This window comes from Poecile atricapillus, chromosome 28 (genome assembly GCF_030490865.1).
Source record: "Poecile atricapillus isolate bPoeAtr1 chromosome 28, bPoeAtr1.hap1, whole genome shotgun sequence".
Classification (NCBI taxonomy): Eukaryota; Metazoa; Chordata; class Aves; order Passeriformes; family Paridae; genus Poecile; species Poecile atricapillus.
The window spans coordinates 3,122,721-3,139,111 of NC_081276.1; the positions used below are offsets into that span (position 1 = coordinate 3,122,721).

Genomic DNA, 16,391 nt, shown 5'->3' on the forward strand with positions numbered 1-16,391 from the left:
TGCCCTGCTGCTGACTTCCCAAAGAACGTGCAGCCAGTGGCTGCGGCATCCCAGCTGGAGAAAAGCGGAGAGGGGTGGAGGTGACCCTGGGGCTGCGGCCAGGCATGGTGCAGGCTGCTGCTCGGGGTGGATTTCCTGGGGACTTTCTCCTTGTTTTGTTCTTTGTGGGTTTCTTTCTAAATCTAGACTGTGGGAGTTGGAGAAGCGGGGGGGAGGTCTGGCATTGTTAGGGGTTTTGTTTGGGTGCTTTTTTATTTTTGTTTTTAACTTTTTGTTGTGGGGTTTTTATTTGTTTAAGGCTCTGGGTCTGCCAGGGTGGATGGGCTCTGGCCCCACTTCCCTCTGTGCCTCCCAGGGTGTATTTAATAATAAAAACAAACCAAAAAAAAGGCGGCTCTGCCTTGTCCTGGGCAGTACCCTCGATGCTCCATGGGGGCAGGATGGAACCAGGTGAGAAGGGGTGAGACCATGGCAGGACCCTTGTCCCTTTTAGTCACAATTTGCTGCTCCTTTCCCGTGCTGAGGTGGGTCTGGGGCAGCTCCTCCGTGGGCAGAGCCCACCCCTGGCCCTGGTGGGCACAGAGTGCGGCGTGGCCACGGCTCCGCGGTGCCGCCGGTGGAGCCTCGGGCTCGGCAGGGCACAGGGGAGAGAGGCTGGCGCTGGAGGAAGCGGTTTTTGAAGGAAATGAGATGTGAGCACTCGGCGCTTGCCTTATCGGTCTGGCCGCCCGCCAGCACTGCCGTGGGCAAGCAGAGCTGCTCCCAAGAGCCGCGGGGCTGGCGAGGGAGCAGCGCGACGGCGGCTGCGGTGTGGCAGCTGCTCTGGGCTCCTGCCCCCAGCCACAGCTCACCACAGGCACCACAGAGCGGTGCTGGAGGTGGGACTGCCATGGCAGGCGAGCAGCCACACTTCTGCTGCTCTGGGAGCATCCTCCTGGCCAAAAGCAGCCCCCCAGGACACCCTTCAGAGAGCCCAGCCCTTGGCACAGCTGGCAGCAGTGGCTGGCAAAAGACCCTGCCCAGAACCAGCCCAGGCCTTCTTTTGTTCATTTTTATTAGTAAGGGATTGAAAACATAGTTAAATACATTTCTTTACTGATAATTTACAGCTGTTTCTGCAGCAGAAAATGGGTGCCATTAAATCAGTAGCAGTAATTCAGGAGACACACACTCTCAGGCTTTGTCTAGCTCCCTGTGCAGCCGGCCTGAGGGACAGACAGTGCCCAGGCTGTCCAGCCCAGCCCTTGCCCAGCCTCAGGAGCTGCCAGGCTACACACCCAGCCCTCCAGCCTCGTGCAGGAGAATGGGACTGGGGCCTTTGTTTGGAGTCTGAAAGCAGTGGAGGAGGAAGAAAAGTAGAGCTGCAGGAGGGCAGGTCCAACACTGGAGGCCTCTGTGAGCCTTGGTGGCTTTGGGCAAGGTGTGCCCCCTTTCCTGATGGAGCAGGGATGGTGACAGGAGTCAGTAAACCACCTCATACACTGTGGCCTTCTTATCACCAGAGCCCGTAACGATGAACTTGTCATTGACAGAGATGTCACAGCTCAGGACTGACGAGGACTCCTTACACTGTGAGTGAGAGGGCAGGAGATGAGAGCAGGGCTGGTGCCTGGAGCCAGCATCAGCCCCCTGCAGAAATCCCTCAGCCCACCTGGAAGATGCTGGCTCCGTAGGGCGCCCGCCAGGCGTTGAGCAGGTTGTCCTTCCCCGTGCTCACAAACCACTTCCCTGGGACAGAAGACAAAGTGGCTGTCAACATCTGGGACTCCATTCAGGGGAGCTGAGCATGGGGGAATGAACCAAAGGGATAAATCTGAGGCCATCCACAGCCCAGGCAGAAAAAACAGCCCTTGCCTACCGCAGGAGGCGAATTTGAGAGAGAGGACACAGCTCTCGTGGAGGTGCAGCTGGTACTTGTCGGGTTTGGTGACGTGCAGGATCTCCACGTTGCTGCTCTCCATCCCCACCGCCAGCCACTCTCCCATCGGGCAGTAGCCCAGGGAGAAGATCTGAGGGGACAAACAGGCTCACACTGTGGCCCAGCAGGTGCCACCTGGCCCCAGGTTCCGCCACAGGGCCCCAGCCCTACCTGGGAGCTGAAGTCGTGCTGCTGCAGCTGCCGCCCCTCCCGCAGGTCCCAGCAGCGCACGGTGTTGTCCAGCCCCCCTGTCCAGAGCTTGGTGCCATAGTTAGAGATGTCAATGCAGCTGGCACCGTCCGTGTGGCCTTGAAACTGCCTGGGAAAGAGGGGGATGGAGAGAGGGAGGGCACAGCTATCAGGGCAGCCAGCTCCTGGAGAGCCAGCATCTCCCCCTGTGCCTGCCCCACACTCACCTCACCATCGTCTGGTTCTGCAGGTCCCACACCACGATGTTGCCGTCGCTGCAGCAGGAGAAGCAGACTTTGGCATCAGGGCTGATGGCCAGGGCGTAGCAGGCGGGGGCAGAGGAGGTGAGCTCAGCCTTGATGCGGGGTGTGGGGGCTGCCAGGTCCCAGATGGACAGGGTGCTGGCCTCCCCCCCCACGATCAGGCTGCGGCCGTCGGGGAGCAGCTTGCAGGAACGGATGTAGTTGTCACGGTTCTGAACGGGGGTCCCAGGCAACAGGGCAAGGCAAGAAGGAGATGATGAGCACACAGGGGCTTGCAGGAGACACATCTCCTTCTCTCACTGCAGATGTGAAAGGCCCCTCTGTCCCCTCCACCGGAACAGGGGCACATTTCCCTTCCCAGCCCCACCCCAAAGGCTTTTCTCCTCCTCCTCCTCCTCCTCCTCACCAGGCAGTCCAGCTGAGCCACGGCTGTCTTGGTGCCCGGCTGCCCCACGTCCCACACCTTGACACAGCCCTTGCCCCCGGTGTAGACGTGTCGTGTGGAGTTGCTGATGGTGACGGCACAGACCACCTCGCCGTGGCTCAGGGTGTGCAGCTGCCGCGCGTGCCGGGGGATGCCGGAGCCGATGAGGGCGTCGGGGGGGAAAGGCACCGGCTGCATCTGCCCGTCGGCGCTGACGTGGAAGGAGTAGGCACTGGAAGGGAGCAGAGCAGTGAGAACCAGAGCAGAATCCTGTGTGGAACGGCAGAATCGCGCGGGTCCCAGCGGGTCTGACACAGGCAGCACGGTTTGGAGTCAGGACATGGAAGGAGTAGGCACTAAAAGGGACCTGAACAACCCCTGTGTGATGCCTGAGGGCAGGAGGTGACCTCTGTGTTAGCCACGCTCAAGCCAAGGTGGAAGGTGCCCGTTGTGCTCTGGCTAATGAGCGGTTTAATTACCCAGCTCCTTTTTACCGCCAGCTGCCAGGAATGAAATTGCCGTGCTGGACCCGGGATTGGAGAGCGGCTCCCCCCCAGCCCTGCCCTGCCCTGGGTGAGCTCTTGGCAGGGAGATGCTCCCAGCAGCTGGCTCAGCCCCTTGTCCCCTCCCTCCCTGCAGCCCCATGTGCAGGCACTTACGGCTTCCCTCCAGCGATGGTGGAGAGCGAAGAGGAGAGGGCAGAAGCCCTCAGGTGAGGGTGTGACTCAAACGCCACCTGCACAAAGCAAAGGGCACATGAGGAGCAGAGCAGGGGACACCAAAGCTGGGCTCAGGCCTTTCCCTGCACACCCTGGGACCAGGCCAGCCTGGCTCTAAGCAAGCTCCCTGTGTCCTCACAGCAGTGACAGAGGCCAGAATGGGTTCCCCCAGACACTGTTACACCAGTGGAACCAGCAGAGGCTTCTCTGAGCCCACTGCAGCCTTCAGCAGCCTCACAACCCAGCCACCTCTGGAAGGGAGCCCTTCCTACAGCCGCACCCCCCAGCTGAAGCCCCAGATGTTGCCCAGGGACAGGCAGCACTCCCAGCCTCTCCCTCGGTGACTTACCATGGGGGAGCGGCCGTAGAGCACCGCGCTGCTGACCTGGGGTGAGAGGTGGATGCCCATGTAGAGGCCGGGGGCCGGGAGCTCCCCGCTGAGGGCGGCGTGGGGCATCCCCAGGGAGGACGTGTAGGGGCTGGAGGAGCTCAGGGGGCTGCGGAGAGCTGCACGAGGAGAGACCCGCGTCTTGGCCCTGGCCCACGGGCGCGAGCGAGCGTCACCCGGGGGACAGGGGCACCTGGTGACTGCACAGCCACCCCCTCCAGCCCCACAGCCAAGCCCTGAAGCACCCAGCTTCATCAGCCCCACGGAAATGGCAACTCGTCAGAGACAAGCAGAGTAAACCCTTGCCTTACCCCGACCACCACCCTGGGCAGCTCCGAGCCCACCAGGCACTCAGGCATGTGGCAATGGCAGAGGTGCTGCTGTCAGCCATGGTTCATAAGTCTGATTTTATGGAGCAAAACAGCCCTGCCAGCTCTGCTGGTGGCAGACAGGGTCCTGCCTCCCTCCCTCCCTGCCCCACGGCGCTGTCACAGCAGAGCAGACCCCGTGCTGGCCCTGGACACTCACTGACGGTGTCGGTGCTGGGGGCCTTGGCCGGGGGTGGCCGGAGCGGGACAGCCGAGCTGGGCCCGGGGCCAGGCGTGAGGGAGTCCCGGGGTGGTGAGGAAGAGGAGGGCTTGGAGGTGGGAGCGCCGGCCACAGAGTCGGTCTGTGCAGCAGAGGAAAGAAAAGCAGCTTCAGCAGTGGGGCCAGCCCTCCCCAGCAGCACAGCTGGGCCAGCAGCCTCCACACCCTGCAGGGTGGAAGGAGCTCCTGAATGGAGCTGGGCAGGGACTGGCCATCCAGAGCCTGATCCCATCTCCTCTCCTTTGCACGACCCCACTCTGCCCACAGCTGCAAATGCCCCACACAAGCTTTGGGTTACCCAAAACTGCCCCAACCCTGCAGTGCCCACCAGCACAGACACATCTGCTGCTCCCCCAAGCAAAACTCCTGCTGCATGGGGGGAGCTCCCCCATCCCCAGCCTGAGACCAGGAGGATGCCTGGCATGAACCGGCCTCTCCGATCCCCACAGCTATTTCATTCCTCGCCTCTCCTATTTCTTCTGCTTTTTCTGTCTGGGGATTTTGTCGACACCAGCAAAGGAGAAAAAAAAAAAAAAAAAAAAAAAAAGAAAAAAAATTAATAACAGAGAAAAGCTACGTGCTGTGCTGGCAGATTGCTCAGGGCGCTTTGTCTGCTCTAATCCGATTGTGCCGGGGAGCTGCTGCTCGCTGCCGCCCGCAGCCCCCAGCTGGCTCCTGACCCCAGATGGGGGGACGTATCACTTGGTCCCTGCGGTGGCTGGGAGGCCAAGGAGTGGCAGAAACGTCCCTTCCCCCTTCCCACATGCTGATGTTTCAATCTGAGCACTGGACTGGTGCTTGGCAAGGAAGGAGGAGGAAAAAAAAAACAACCAGAAAAAAAAAGAAAAAGAAGGAAAAATCAATTGTTATGAGCAGCTCTGGGGAATCCTGCAGGCAGGCAGGTGGAGAACACTGCAGAGCCTGTCCTCTGCTCAGCAGCACTTACCCTACCCCAAGGGCACAGACCTCTGCCCCAGGGAGGGGGAGTGGCAGTGGGTACAAACCACCCGCATTTCTGTGCCCCTTTGGTGCTGCAGCAGACTGGCCAGAGAGAGAAATTCAGGGCTGTGCTCTGGCCCCACATCCCAGCCCCAGCCCAGGGGCTCCTTACCGGGTTCTGCTCCTTGGGCTGGAGGGGTGCAGTGCTCCCGCTGGAGCCGATGGACGCGGGGCTCTCGGGCAGCTCCCGGCGCGGTGCAGCCGGCCGGTGGCCGGGCGAGTGGCCAGGGCTGCCGGCCTCCGAGGGAGGGTCCTGGGGGGACAACAGCTCTGTGGGAAGCAGGAACCCCTCTGTGTAGGAGGGCAGGCATGGCAGGGACCCTGAGGAGCCAACCCAGGGCCACCACCGGTCCCCTCGGCCCAAATGAGGAGCATCCGCTCAGAGGGCTCCGTTCTGCTCCCCTGGATGAGAAACGGCCTCGATTTTTCTCTTTGAACAAAATGAGAGGTGACAGCAGGTTCAGAGGACACTGGTGGCCATGGCTGCCTTCATGAGGGAATGTGGATCAGCACACATGAGGAGCTGAGACAGGGCTGCCATTTCAGAGGCAAGGCCACCCCTCAGCTCTTGCACTCCTATAACCACTCAACCAGGTCTGTGACTTTTTATCACCACAATGAGTAGCTTTCATAAGTGTCATTTTCTGCAGAAATTCCTGCTGATCTTCCTTTCAGGGCTTTTATTTTCTAATGAAAGTGGCACAAGTAAAAAAGACCTCATGTCTTTCTCTTCCCTTTGTCTTCTAGGAAAGGAACAAGTATGTCCCCAAAAACATCTTCACCGAGAATAGTGGTGGCTGGGATCGCACTGTCACATGTGCCTCAGTCAGGAAAGGCTGTACCAGAAGCATGTGGCAGTTCCAGCACAAGATTCAGTGAATTCCCTGCACTGAGTTAAAGTTGAGGCTGCTCGAGGGCCAGGCAGGGCAGGACATGGGCTCGGGGCCTGGGGCTGGCAGGGCCAGGGTGTGCCATGAGGCTCCTGCCACCTCCTGCCACCTCCACCCACAGGAGCTGCCAGCAGCAAGCCCAGCTCCATGGAGCTCTCATCCCAGCTTATCAGCCTCCCCATATGGGATGCTGCAGCAGAGGGGCTGAAAGGGGATTGTGAAGCAGAGCCAAGCCTGTGGCTGGCAAAGCTGAGCTGGCACAGCCTTCCCAGAGCAGTGGGAGTGGAATCAGTCTTGGCTGGCACAACGCACTGGAGCGGGGCTGGCACGTGTCCTGGCTGGCCACTGCTGCCCAGCAGCAACGAGCTGGAGCCTGAAGAACCCCAAAGCTGGGGAACCAGAGTCCTAAAACTAACAACTTCAGCTTGAGCAGGATACCTTGCCAGGCTGGAAGGGCTTACCTCGTCCACCACCAGGTTGTAGTCACTCTTGTCCCCATCGCTGTCCTGCAAGGAGGGAGAAATCCAGAAAGGCTCAGTCAGGACAGGGAGATGCTGGACCAGGCTCTGTGTTCTGCCCCAGGACCCCAGACAGCAGAGGGACCCATTTTCTCCTGTACATCACTCATGGACCAACACCAACCATGTCCTGCTGGCAGCGACCCACACCTCGGGCCGAGGGGGCTCCCAGGGGCTGCTCATTTGGTTTGTTCTTGCTCACAGGACACCAACCCCCTCCAGCAGGGCAGGCACAGGGCTCCCCAGCCCAGCCCCAGCCCTTGGTGCACTCACAGAATGCCCAGGCAGCTCCTTCTCCTCCCGCTTGCGCTTCAGCCCCGTCCGCTCCTCATCCTGCAGGCTCTCGGGAGGGGAAGAAGAAATGCTCTGAGGCAGAGAGGGAGAGGAAGGTGTGTGAGCCACTGTGAGGGCAGCCAGCCAGCCCTCACCTCCCAGTGGAGCCAAGCCCTGCTCCACAACCACCTCCATCCTGGCAAAGCATCTCCCTGGCTGGTGGGAGGGACCCCAAAACCCCAAACCCCAGAGCCAAGCGAGGAACATCCCCAGCACCAGCAGAGAGAGATCCACCCCTGCAGAGACAACGAGCCAGGGTGGAGCAGAAAATCCCCACTGCAGCCGTGTTTACTTCACCTCAACCCTGCCATGAGGGCTGGGGAGCAGAATGGGGCCAAGCAGGAAGAAGAGCTCTGCTCCCCCGGGTGCTGCTGGCAGTGCAGGGGTGTCACACATCCCCTGGTGTCCCCACACCTGTGCTGCTGCAGCCACACAGTGATGGAGATGCCCCGTGCCAGGGCTCCCTGCAGCTGATTGCTCCCAGCAGCGTCACATCAGCAGCTCTGGCACAGACCCAGGGAGCAGAAAGGGCCATCCCTGTCCCCAGGCCATCTCTGCAGGAGGTGCCTGGGCAGTCCTGGCACCACAGACACCTCCTCTGCTCCCTCCTCTCCCACCTTGCAAGACCAAGATCAATGCCCACGGTTACCCAACGGAGATTATTAACCCTTCCTTCCCCTGCTTGTAGCATGGATTCTGCAGAGCTACTGTGGAGCCTGGGAAAGGGGTCACAGCTCTGGGACTGGGGGATGCTAAAAGGGAGGGGGCAGCCAAGGACTGCAGAGGGGCTGAGAGCTCTGAGACCTGTTCAGAATGATTCCTAAACTGGAAACTCCTTGAAAAGGACAGAGCTGGTTATTTTGGGAGCAGCCCTTGATCTTTAGCTCCTTGCATCAGCAAAGACTGAATTGAGGTGGCCCAGAACCTTCAGTTACAAAACCCTGATGCAAACACAGCCCACCCAGGCCAGCAAAGCTCACCCAGCAGCCCCATCCCTTCCCAGGAGCCAGTGCCCAGCTTGGAGCACACTGGAGATGCCACCAGGGCCAGCTGAGGCCACTTGCCTGTCACAACTTACCCGGCTTGGGGTGTGTTCTGGAGCCAGGCAGCAGCAGGGAGAGCATCCCAGTTCCATGTCAGAGCAGAGGGGAGGACAGGAAGAGGTTGTTAATGCCAAGCCTGTGCCCCACATACCCAGGCAGGAAGGAGAGAGGGGCACAGCAGGGCAAGGCAGGAAACAGCAGGACACAGGTTTAGAAAACAAACAAACAAACAAAAAAATCACACCTGATTTCCCACTTTGCCCACCTGAGATGTGGATTCTCTGCTGTCTAATGGGAGGTCAGCACCTTGGTGTTCCTCAGGGAAGCAGGGGAATCTCTATCCACCCACCTCCTTCCAATAAATGATCCCAGACATGACAACAAGTCCAAAGCCACCAGGAGGGGATGAGCTGTTCGGCCAGCTGAGATCCCCTGAATCACACCCATCCTATTTCCTTAGGAAGCCATGCCTAGAAGCCCTGCTTGGAAACTCTGAGGCTTTTATACATGCACAGCAAAGCAGCTCCACTTCCCCGAGCCCGGGGAAGAAGTGCCAAGCATTTACTGCAAATCCAAGCACAGGGTTTTGGGCTGGGGTTCAGCAACCTTCCCTGGCTGATTTGTGCTCCTAAAGATCCACCAGCACTTGGAGAGAACGAGTCCAGGTCCCTGCTGGCAAAAAGAGGCAGGCAGGGATGGGAAGCTGAGGGATTCTTGCAGGCACTGCTCCAAGGCCGTGGTCTGGAGTGGGACCAGATGCCTGCCATCAGCCCTGCACCCCTGGCTCAGCTTGACTCACACCAGCTCTGGCTAACTGTGGCAGAGCACAGAGAATTAACCCCAGACAGATGGAGCATTTCAACCTTTTTTTTTCTTTTTTCCTTTAAGAATAAGGAATGGCCCTCACCACAGCCAGACACCCAGGCTGAGAGAAGTTCTGGCTGGAGGCACAGGCTGCCCGGGCTCTGAGGGTTAAGCAGGCTCAGCACAGCCCAGCCTGCTTTTATTCTCTCTCTGGACTTTGTTTTCCTCCTTTGTGGAAGCCATCCTTAAAGAAACACGGACAGGATTTGAACTGCAGACAGCTGTGTGTGCAGGGGGGGCAGAGCTGCCACCGACAGTCTCCTGCTGCTCTTTTCACCACCTCGAAATCTTACAAGCCAAACCAGACCATGAGAACCTGCAGCAAACCCCACCCCATGCCCGGCTTTGCTGCTGCTCTTGGGTCCTGACCCAAGTGCATTTCAGCCAGCACCTTCCCCAGGGGAGTCTGCAGGGAAACATCACTCCTGCTAAATTTGGCTGCCTGTTTCTAGCCCACAGTGCTGGCCAGAGCCTCTCTCCTTGTCCCAGCCTCCTCTCAGCACAACCACTCGATGCCTGTGCTCTGAAAAGGTGATTTGAGCTCAGAGCAGCTTCTTTGTGCAGCCCTTCAGCAGCAACAGGCCATGAGCAAAGCTGGGCAGCGTCACTAATTTGGCCCAGGCCTGCCAGTAGCATTCAGAGCACTGATTTAATAATGATTAAATATTGATGATGTTTGTAAGGCACTCGGTGATCCTGACAGGAGGAGGCACCCATATGGACTAGGAATTAGTGTAATTTACACGGCACAACACACTCAATGAGGCTCTGCTTTCTAAATTCCTTGCCCCAGGCCTGTGGCTGTCACAGTTTCTACCAGTATTTTCCCTAAAAGTCTCATCTTTAAATATCAGATCTTTACTTGGTGTTAAACGTGGTGTAAAAAGAGAGGATTTTTTTGTGGTGGCCTCATGGAGGGGGGACCCTGGAAACACCCAGGGGAGCAGGGAGACCTGTGTGTGTGCACAAACACTTGCCCAGAGGCAGGGCTGCACACACAGCATCACTGCAGAGCAGCAGCTCCCGGGTCAGAATCAGAGACAGCCTCCTGGGGCTGCAGGCATTTCATGAGCTGGATTTGCCATCCCCAAGGATGCAGGAGCCTCAGGAAAGAGGCAGAGCATCCCTGTGCGCTGCCCAGCACTGACACAGCCAGCCTTTAGAGGGTTAACCCAGCTGTGCTTCTTCCCCTTACCTCTGTTCTCCCCATCCTGGGCCACTCTGTCCTCCTTGGTGGCCAGTTGAGCCTGTGCCATCAGTGCCCCCGAGAGGGCCAGGAGCCCCGCGGCGCCGCTGGCCCCACTCAGGCTAGAGGGCTGCATGCTGGAGGGGTGGGGTGTCAGCGGGAGGGGGGATGCGTGGTGGGAGAGGTGCTGAAGCTGCTGCTGCTGAAAGAGAAAGAGCAAATGGTCCTGGATGTGGAGGAGGCAGCCGCAGCCGTGCCCGACCCGCCCCTCCCCGCAGGCTGCGATGCGAAGCGCGATGGGATGAGACGAGGAGGGGCTGGGGGAGCTGTGGGGGCTGCACAGGCTGGCTCACAGCCCCTGCCCCTTCCCCGGGCTCTGAGGGTTCAGCAGGCTCAGCACAGCCTCTTCTATCCTCTCTCTCTGCACTTTGTTTTTCTCCTACGCCCCCTCCACCCGCAAGTCCCTCCCTGCTGCAGACAGGACCCCAAACACACGGCACAGCCCAGGCCATGGCTCTGCCCTGCTCTGCCCTGCTCAGGGGGCATCCCAGAGGGCACCCAGAGCCTCCAGGACACCGTGGCAAATCCCTTCACCACAACGGGTGCATCAAAACACCCAAAACCCCGACTTCCCCCATCGCTGCAGGGCCCGAACCCCCAGGCAGGAAAGAGTCTCTCCCCGCAGCCAGGCAGCACAGCTCACCCCGACGATGCTGTTGAGCTCCCCCATGGTCACCTGCTTGGCCCGTTCCACTGCCTGCAGGACCTGCTGCTGGTGCTGGGGAGGAAGAGCAGGGGGGTGGTCACACCATGCTCCTGGCTGGAAGGAGCACTTGGCTCCACGCTGCCCAACCTGCACAGCCCCTTCTCCCAGACCTCCAGCCCAGCCAGGAAGGTTTTCTTCCCCAAAACCTCCCGTTGTTCAGGCTGGACTTTGATTCGCCCCTTCCCAAGAAGCCAGAGCGATCTGATGCACACCCCCTGCCTCCTCCTTACCTCCTGCGTCAGGAAGGGAATAATCTGGGCACAAATGGCACTCAGTCTCTTGACAATCTCTGCCTGAAAGAGGAAGCAGGTATCAGCAGGTATCAGCAGAGATGGAGGGCTCCGAGCCCCATCCTGTCCCCCTCCTGCAGCCAAGCATCCTGCAAACAAACACTCAGCCTTGGCGGAGGAGTTCAACCCTCCCACCCACGCCCTCTTGGCGGAAATTCTCCTGCTGCCTCTGCATCCCTGCTGGGATTTCCCGAGCTGCTGCCAAGGGAGGGCTCTGCCCAGGGCTGCTGGACCCCCTTAGGCTGCCAGGCACATGGGAGGGAACCCAGGGCTAAATCCCTCCGTGGCCCCAGGCCAAGGCGAGCTCCAAGCTGTCAGTCCTTTCGCAGCCCAGCTGGCTTTGCTCAGCCCAAACCCATCCCGGCTTTGCGGGCTGCCGTGGCCAGCGGGCAGGGATGGAGGGGAGCCGAGCCACAGGCACTGGCAGCGGGCCCTGCCTGTGCCTTCCCTTCCCAAACATCCAGCTCAGAGCAAGGCAGACCAAGCAGGATTGCACGGATTCAGCTCTCTTGGCATCGCACCAGCAAATCCCGCAAGGCTCTGCTGGTTGTACCCGCCCTGACCCGGAGCAGGGGCTCCGTTCCCATCCCCTTCGAGCCCTGAGCTCCCCCTGCTCCTTCAGAGGCACCCCCAGACCTGCCCCTGCCCACGAGGGAATGCAGAAAACCCGGTGCATCCTCTGAGGAGAGGCTCTGTGGTTGCAGACAAACCCACAGCGTTCCCACCAGGGCAAGCGGCGCTTCCGAGGAAAGGGGCTGAGCCTTCCAGCCCAGCCTCTCCAGGAGAAAACCCACATCTCCTGGGGAAAATTGGATTCCCCCCCTGCTGTAAATCCACCCCGGGACTGGCTGCTCGGAAGGGTTTTATCAGCTCAGGTTTCTGACAATCCCCACCGGTGTTGCAGAGGTCAAACCAGGCTCGGAGCCAAGGGAGAACAAAGGGAACATTTCCCAGCTGTGCCCCACACCCACCAGCACCCTGTGCTCACCTGCAGGTCCCAGCTGCTCCCTCAGCCACTGCCACCATGCCCACAGAGCCAGAGACCCCCTCTCCTGCCCGGGCTCCCACTTCTCAACCACTTGGCCATCACCCCGTGGGCAGTCCCCGGCCCCACCGGGCTTGGGCCACCCCTGGCTCCCAGCCCCGCTGGATTTTGGAGTGTGAAAGGGTGGCAGGAATGTGCTCGTGGTCTCCACCACGCTCCCTGCTAACAAAAGGAGCAAACTCGGAGGGGCTGAGCCAGCTGGAGGGATATGGCAGTTGACTTGCCACTTTGTCAGGCATTGGTCCAAACTAATTTCCCTGGCAGAGAGCCCATGATGACTAGATTGATAAATCTGAAGAAGGAAAGCAAATTAACGCTGGAACAAAAGGGGAACCAGGGAAGGGTGAAAACACTCCTCTGGCTTTGGGAAAGGAAAAGGGGATTAAGAAAAAAAGAAAAGAAAGACAATCCATTTGCCTCTGGGCTCTAGCTCCTGCTGTTTCCTCCATATCCCTCCTTCAAGTGGGGCCCCAGGGAAGCACTGCAGGGAGGCACCAGGGCTCACAGCAGGGCTCTGAGCAGCTCCTCTTTGGGATGGGGAACTCAATAACACATCCTGACAACTGCTGGATCCCTTTGCAAGCTACACGGGCTCAAGGGAGATCATTTTCCAACGAAGTCTCCAACCTCAACCTCTTCCTCACCCTCCCCTGCTGCTGGCCCGGCCCCCACTGCACTTACCTGCTTGTGCATTTCAATGTTCAGGCCGTAGGACATCTCGTAGTACTGAGAGGAAAACCACAACACAGCCTGGTTAGGAGCTATCCAGAGCAACTGGCCCAGCCCCAGCCTGGGGTTTGGCTGGCTCCAGCCCACGAGGAATGGCTGGGATGCTGTGCCAGGAGCCTGGGACAAGGTAGGGAGCAGTTAACACCTGCAGTTTCTGCACTGGTTTATGCCAGGGCAAGCCAGTCCTGCTGCCCCCCAGATCCTGGCCTGTGCCACCCCGCTTGGAACCTGTTTTCACACCCTGGCACAGCTGCCCACCCACTCAGCCTGTGCAGAGCAAAGATGACAACAGGTTACACCCTTCAGCAGCCACCAGTGACTCTGCCAGGGGTGCTGACCCCAATCCCTCACACCTGGGGAGAAGAGGGGACCAGAGGAGCTGCTTTCCTCCAGCAAAGCCTATTCCAAAGGTAGCAATCCACTTCTGGAAATCCCTGAGCCTCCAGGATGTGGGGAGGGATCCCAGCTGATGGGTGAGAGGAACATGCCCTGCAATATCAACACCCCAGCCTCACAGACAGGGCTGCATTCACCCCTGGGATGGGGCTTGCCCAAGTTCACATCTTTTTGCCTCTTGGATGCAAAATGGGTTCCCCTTTCCCCAGAGGGGCCAGTAAGGTCAGATGCTGAAGGAGAAGGAACTGCTCTGCTGCCCCATCCTCTTTCCTTCCTCCCAGTAGCTCCCCTGCTCCTGGCTGGAGCCCAGCTCAGTCTGTCCTGGGGCCTGTTAACCCCTCATTGGCAACACTGGAGGGCTCCTGCCCTGCTCCTTCCCCTTCCACCCAAAACACGAGCCCTGGAGCATCAGTTCTTAAATACCCACTCCTCGGGAGACAGAGACAGAGGAGTGGGGAGCTGTCTTACAAGGCCAGATAGGAAAAGGTAAAAAAACCAACAAACCAAAACAACACTCCCCCAAAACAAGAGACAAAACCTATGGCAGGATTCCCAGGCTCAAGCAGCGCTGAGCAGCAAGACAGCAGCAAAAGAGATGAAATGGTGATTAACTCTTTCCTCCCTGACATCTCCCCAGCGCCAAGGTCAGCACTGGGCAGGGCAGCGGCTGAGAGGAGCCCCAGCACCCAGACATGTCAGAGGGGGGAAAGCCCTTCTGGGGAGCCAGGGGGACGCGGTGGGGTCAGCTCACCATGACATAATGTCTCTGCATCTCCGTCTTCTCGCTCACCAGCTTCTCGCATTCCAGCTTCAGGCTGCAAAGGGGAGCCAGGGCTTCTACTCAGGGACCTGCAGCTCCTGCCCCATCCCTGGGACCGGGGCAAGCTCAGCACGGCTCCCGCGGGCTCACGGGGCTGCAGGGCTGTCACACACCCAGCCTGGGGCACCTGCACCCCACGGCTGTGCTGGGCACACACCTGTAGCACCCACCCAGAGCTCTGTCCCCCCTCCCTGTCCCTACACCCCGCTCAGCCAGAGGAAACGCGGCTGATCTTCCCCTTGGAACCCCCGCTCAAGACCTGGCGCCCCAAATGAGGGTTTCCTCAGCCCAAACCCCTCTCCCCTTCCCCGGGTACCTTCTCTCCACCTCCTCCGTCCCCACTTTCCCCCCTGCTCCAGCCTCCCTTGTCCCATCCCCGACGCCGGCCCGCTGCCCCCACCTGTGGTACTGCGCCTGCAGGAACTGGAATTCCTCCTTGATGCGGTCGCAGATTTCCAGCACCGAGAACTTGAAGGGCTGCCCGGGCTGGAGCGGGGGCTGAGGAGAGACAGCCCGGCTGGAGGCTGCGGCTCGCTCCCGCGGCCCGGCCCGGCTCGGCCCCGCCGCCCCCGCGGCACTTACCGGGTGCCGTCCCTGCGGGAACATCCTGAGAGCCCGGGCTCCCGGCCCGGCCCCGCCGCTCCCCGGGCGCTGCTGCCCGCCCCTCCCGCGGGGGCTGCGCCCGCCGGGGCACGGGGGTGCCTCGCCTCGGCGGGGATCCCGGGTCTCGCCGAGCGGCTCCGCCGGGGCGCGGGCGGCGGTCCCGGGGTCTCCGCTGGCCCCCGGCGGGGCCGGGGCGGGGCTGGGGCGGCCCCGGTGCGGGGGAGCGGCCGCCCGGCCCCGCGCGCCCCGGCCGCCCGCGCCCGCTTAAGGAGGCGCCTTCCCGCGGGGCTCGGGACAAGGCGAGCGCAGCGCCGGAGCTCCCGCGCCGACCCCGGGACCGCGGCGGCCCCGCGCTCGCACGGCGATGCCGGAGACCAAGGGGAGCCCAGGGAAGGCGCCGGCCCTGGAGCCGCCCCTCCTGTCCCAAACGGAGCCGCTCGGGAGGCGCCTGCCCGCACGGCTGTCCCGGCTCGGGGCTCACCGGCCGCTTCCCCCGCCCCGGGCCCCGCCACGCGCGCGGCCCGGAGTTCCCCCCGTCCCTGGGGCAGCTCGGTCCCCGGGGAGAGACGCCGGGCGCTGCCACCGCCCCCGATGCTGCGGGCGGACGCGGCACCGGCCGCCGGCGGGGCGGACATCACAAACGAGTGCAGCCGGACAGCGCCCGCCGGGCCAGGGTCCCCAGGGGCAGCGGGCCCCGGTGCACAGTCGGGCCTGGGCGCCGGGCGGGCCGGGTCCCCCGGGACCAGCCCTTGGCGTGCCCGGGGCAGCCCCACCGGGAGAGGCGGGACACGGTGAGACTCCCCCATCCCGTCCCCTCCGCCCGCTCCACCTTAACCGGCCCACAGCCCGCAGCGGCGGCGCTCGCACCGGCCATTGGCTGCCGCTGCGGGAGCGCCAGCCAATCGCGCTGCGCGGTTCCCACATGGGCTCGTGACGTCAGAAAGCGGAACGGCCAATGAGTAGCGAGTGGGCGGACAGAGCCCCCGGGGAGGCGCCGCGGGGCACGCTGGGAGTTGTAGTCAGCCCTTGGCTACGCCCTCGCGGCGGCGGCGCCCGGGGCCGGTCCGTCCCGTCCCTGCCGCCGCCGCGGGCCCGGGGAGCGGCCCGGCCCGGCTCTGCCGCGGGGCCCGGCCCAGCGCCGGGAGCGGGCGGGGCTCCCGCCGCGGGCGGCCCGGGCAGGCAGACTGCGCGGCCCACGAGGCCTTGCGGCTGCCGCCAGCTGCCACTCAAAGTAACGTGGGGCGGTGGAGCGGCGGCGGCGGAGGCGGGAGGGCCGCGGCTCGGGCGCACCGGGAGCCGCCGGGCTCGGGCTCCGCGGGGCTGCTGCGGCCGGGCAGTGTCCCGGAGGGGAACGCACCGAGGGTCCCTTCCCCCGCGACCCCTCCAGCTGCGGCTGCTGTGCAGTCACCGCACTCGGGGG

General features: G+C 61.5%; 1 protein-coding gene across 8 annotated transcripts; it reads right to left on the bottom strand.

The window, feature by feature from the left end:
• Window positions 1-123: 123 nt before the first annotated feature.
• On the bottom strand, window positions 124-15,154 carry LOC131589323 (transducin-like enhancer protein 2). Of its 8 annotated transcripts, none has more exons than XM_058858660.1 (20): window positions 14,951-15,150; window positions 14,769-14,866; window positions 14,300-14,363; window positions 13,105-13,149; window positions 11,319-11,381; window positions 11,026-11,100; window positions 10,332-10,521; window positions 8,308-8,408; window positions 7,170-7,262; window positions 6,840-6,884; window positions 5,601-5,741; window positions 4,430-4,571; window positions 3,863-4,020; window positions 3,454-3,530; window positions 2,777-3,026; window positions 2,335-2,582; window positions 2,090-2,237; window positions 1,859-2,009; window positions 1,652-1,728; window positions 124-1,569 (listed from the first exon to the last, which is right to left on the bottom strand). In XM_058858660.1, exons 1-20 carry the CDS (start codon window positions 14,972-14,974, stop codon window positions 1,462-1,464), a joined length of 2,298 nt encoding a protein of 765 aa, XP_058714643.1. In that variant the 5' UTR covers window positions 14,975-15,150; the 3' UTR covers window positions 124-1,461. The 8 variants fall into 8 exon arrangements, 7 of the variants coding, with proteins under 7 accessions (XP_058714643.1, XP_058714640.1, XP_058714644.1 ...); XM_058858657.1 differs by having other exon boundaries at window positions 10,332-10,524; window positions 14,951-15,149; XM_058858661.1 differs by having other exon boundaries at window positions 8,308-8,324; window positions 10,332-10,524; window positions 14,951-15,147.
• Between the last annotated feature and the right edge of the window lie 1,237 nt (window positions 15,155-16,391).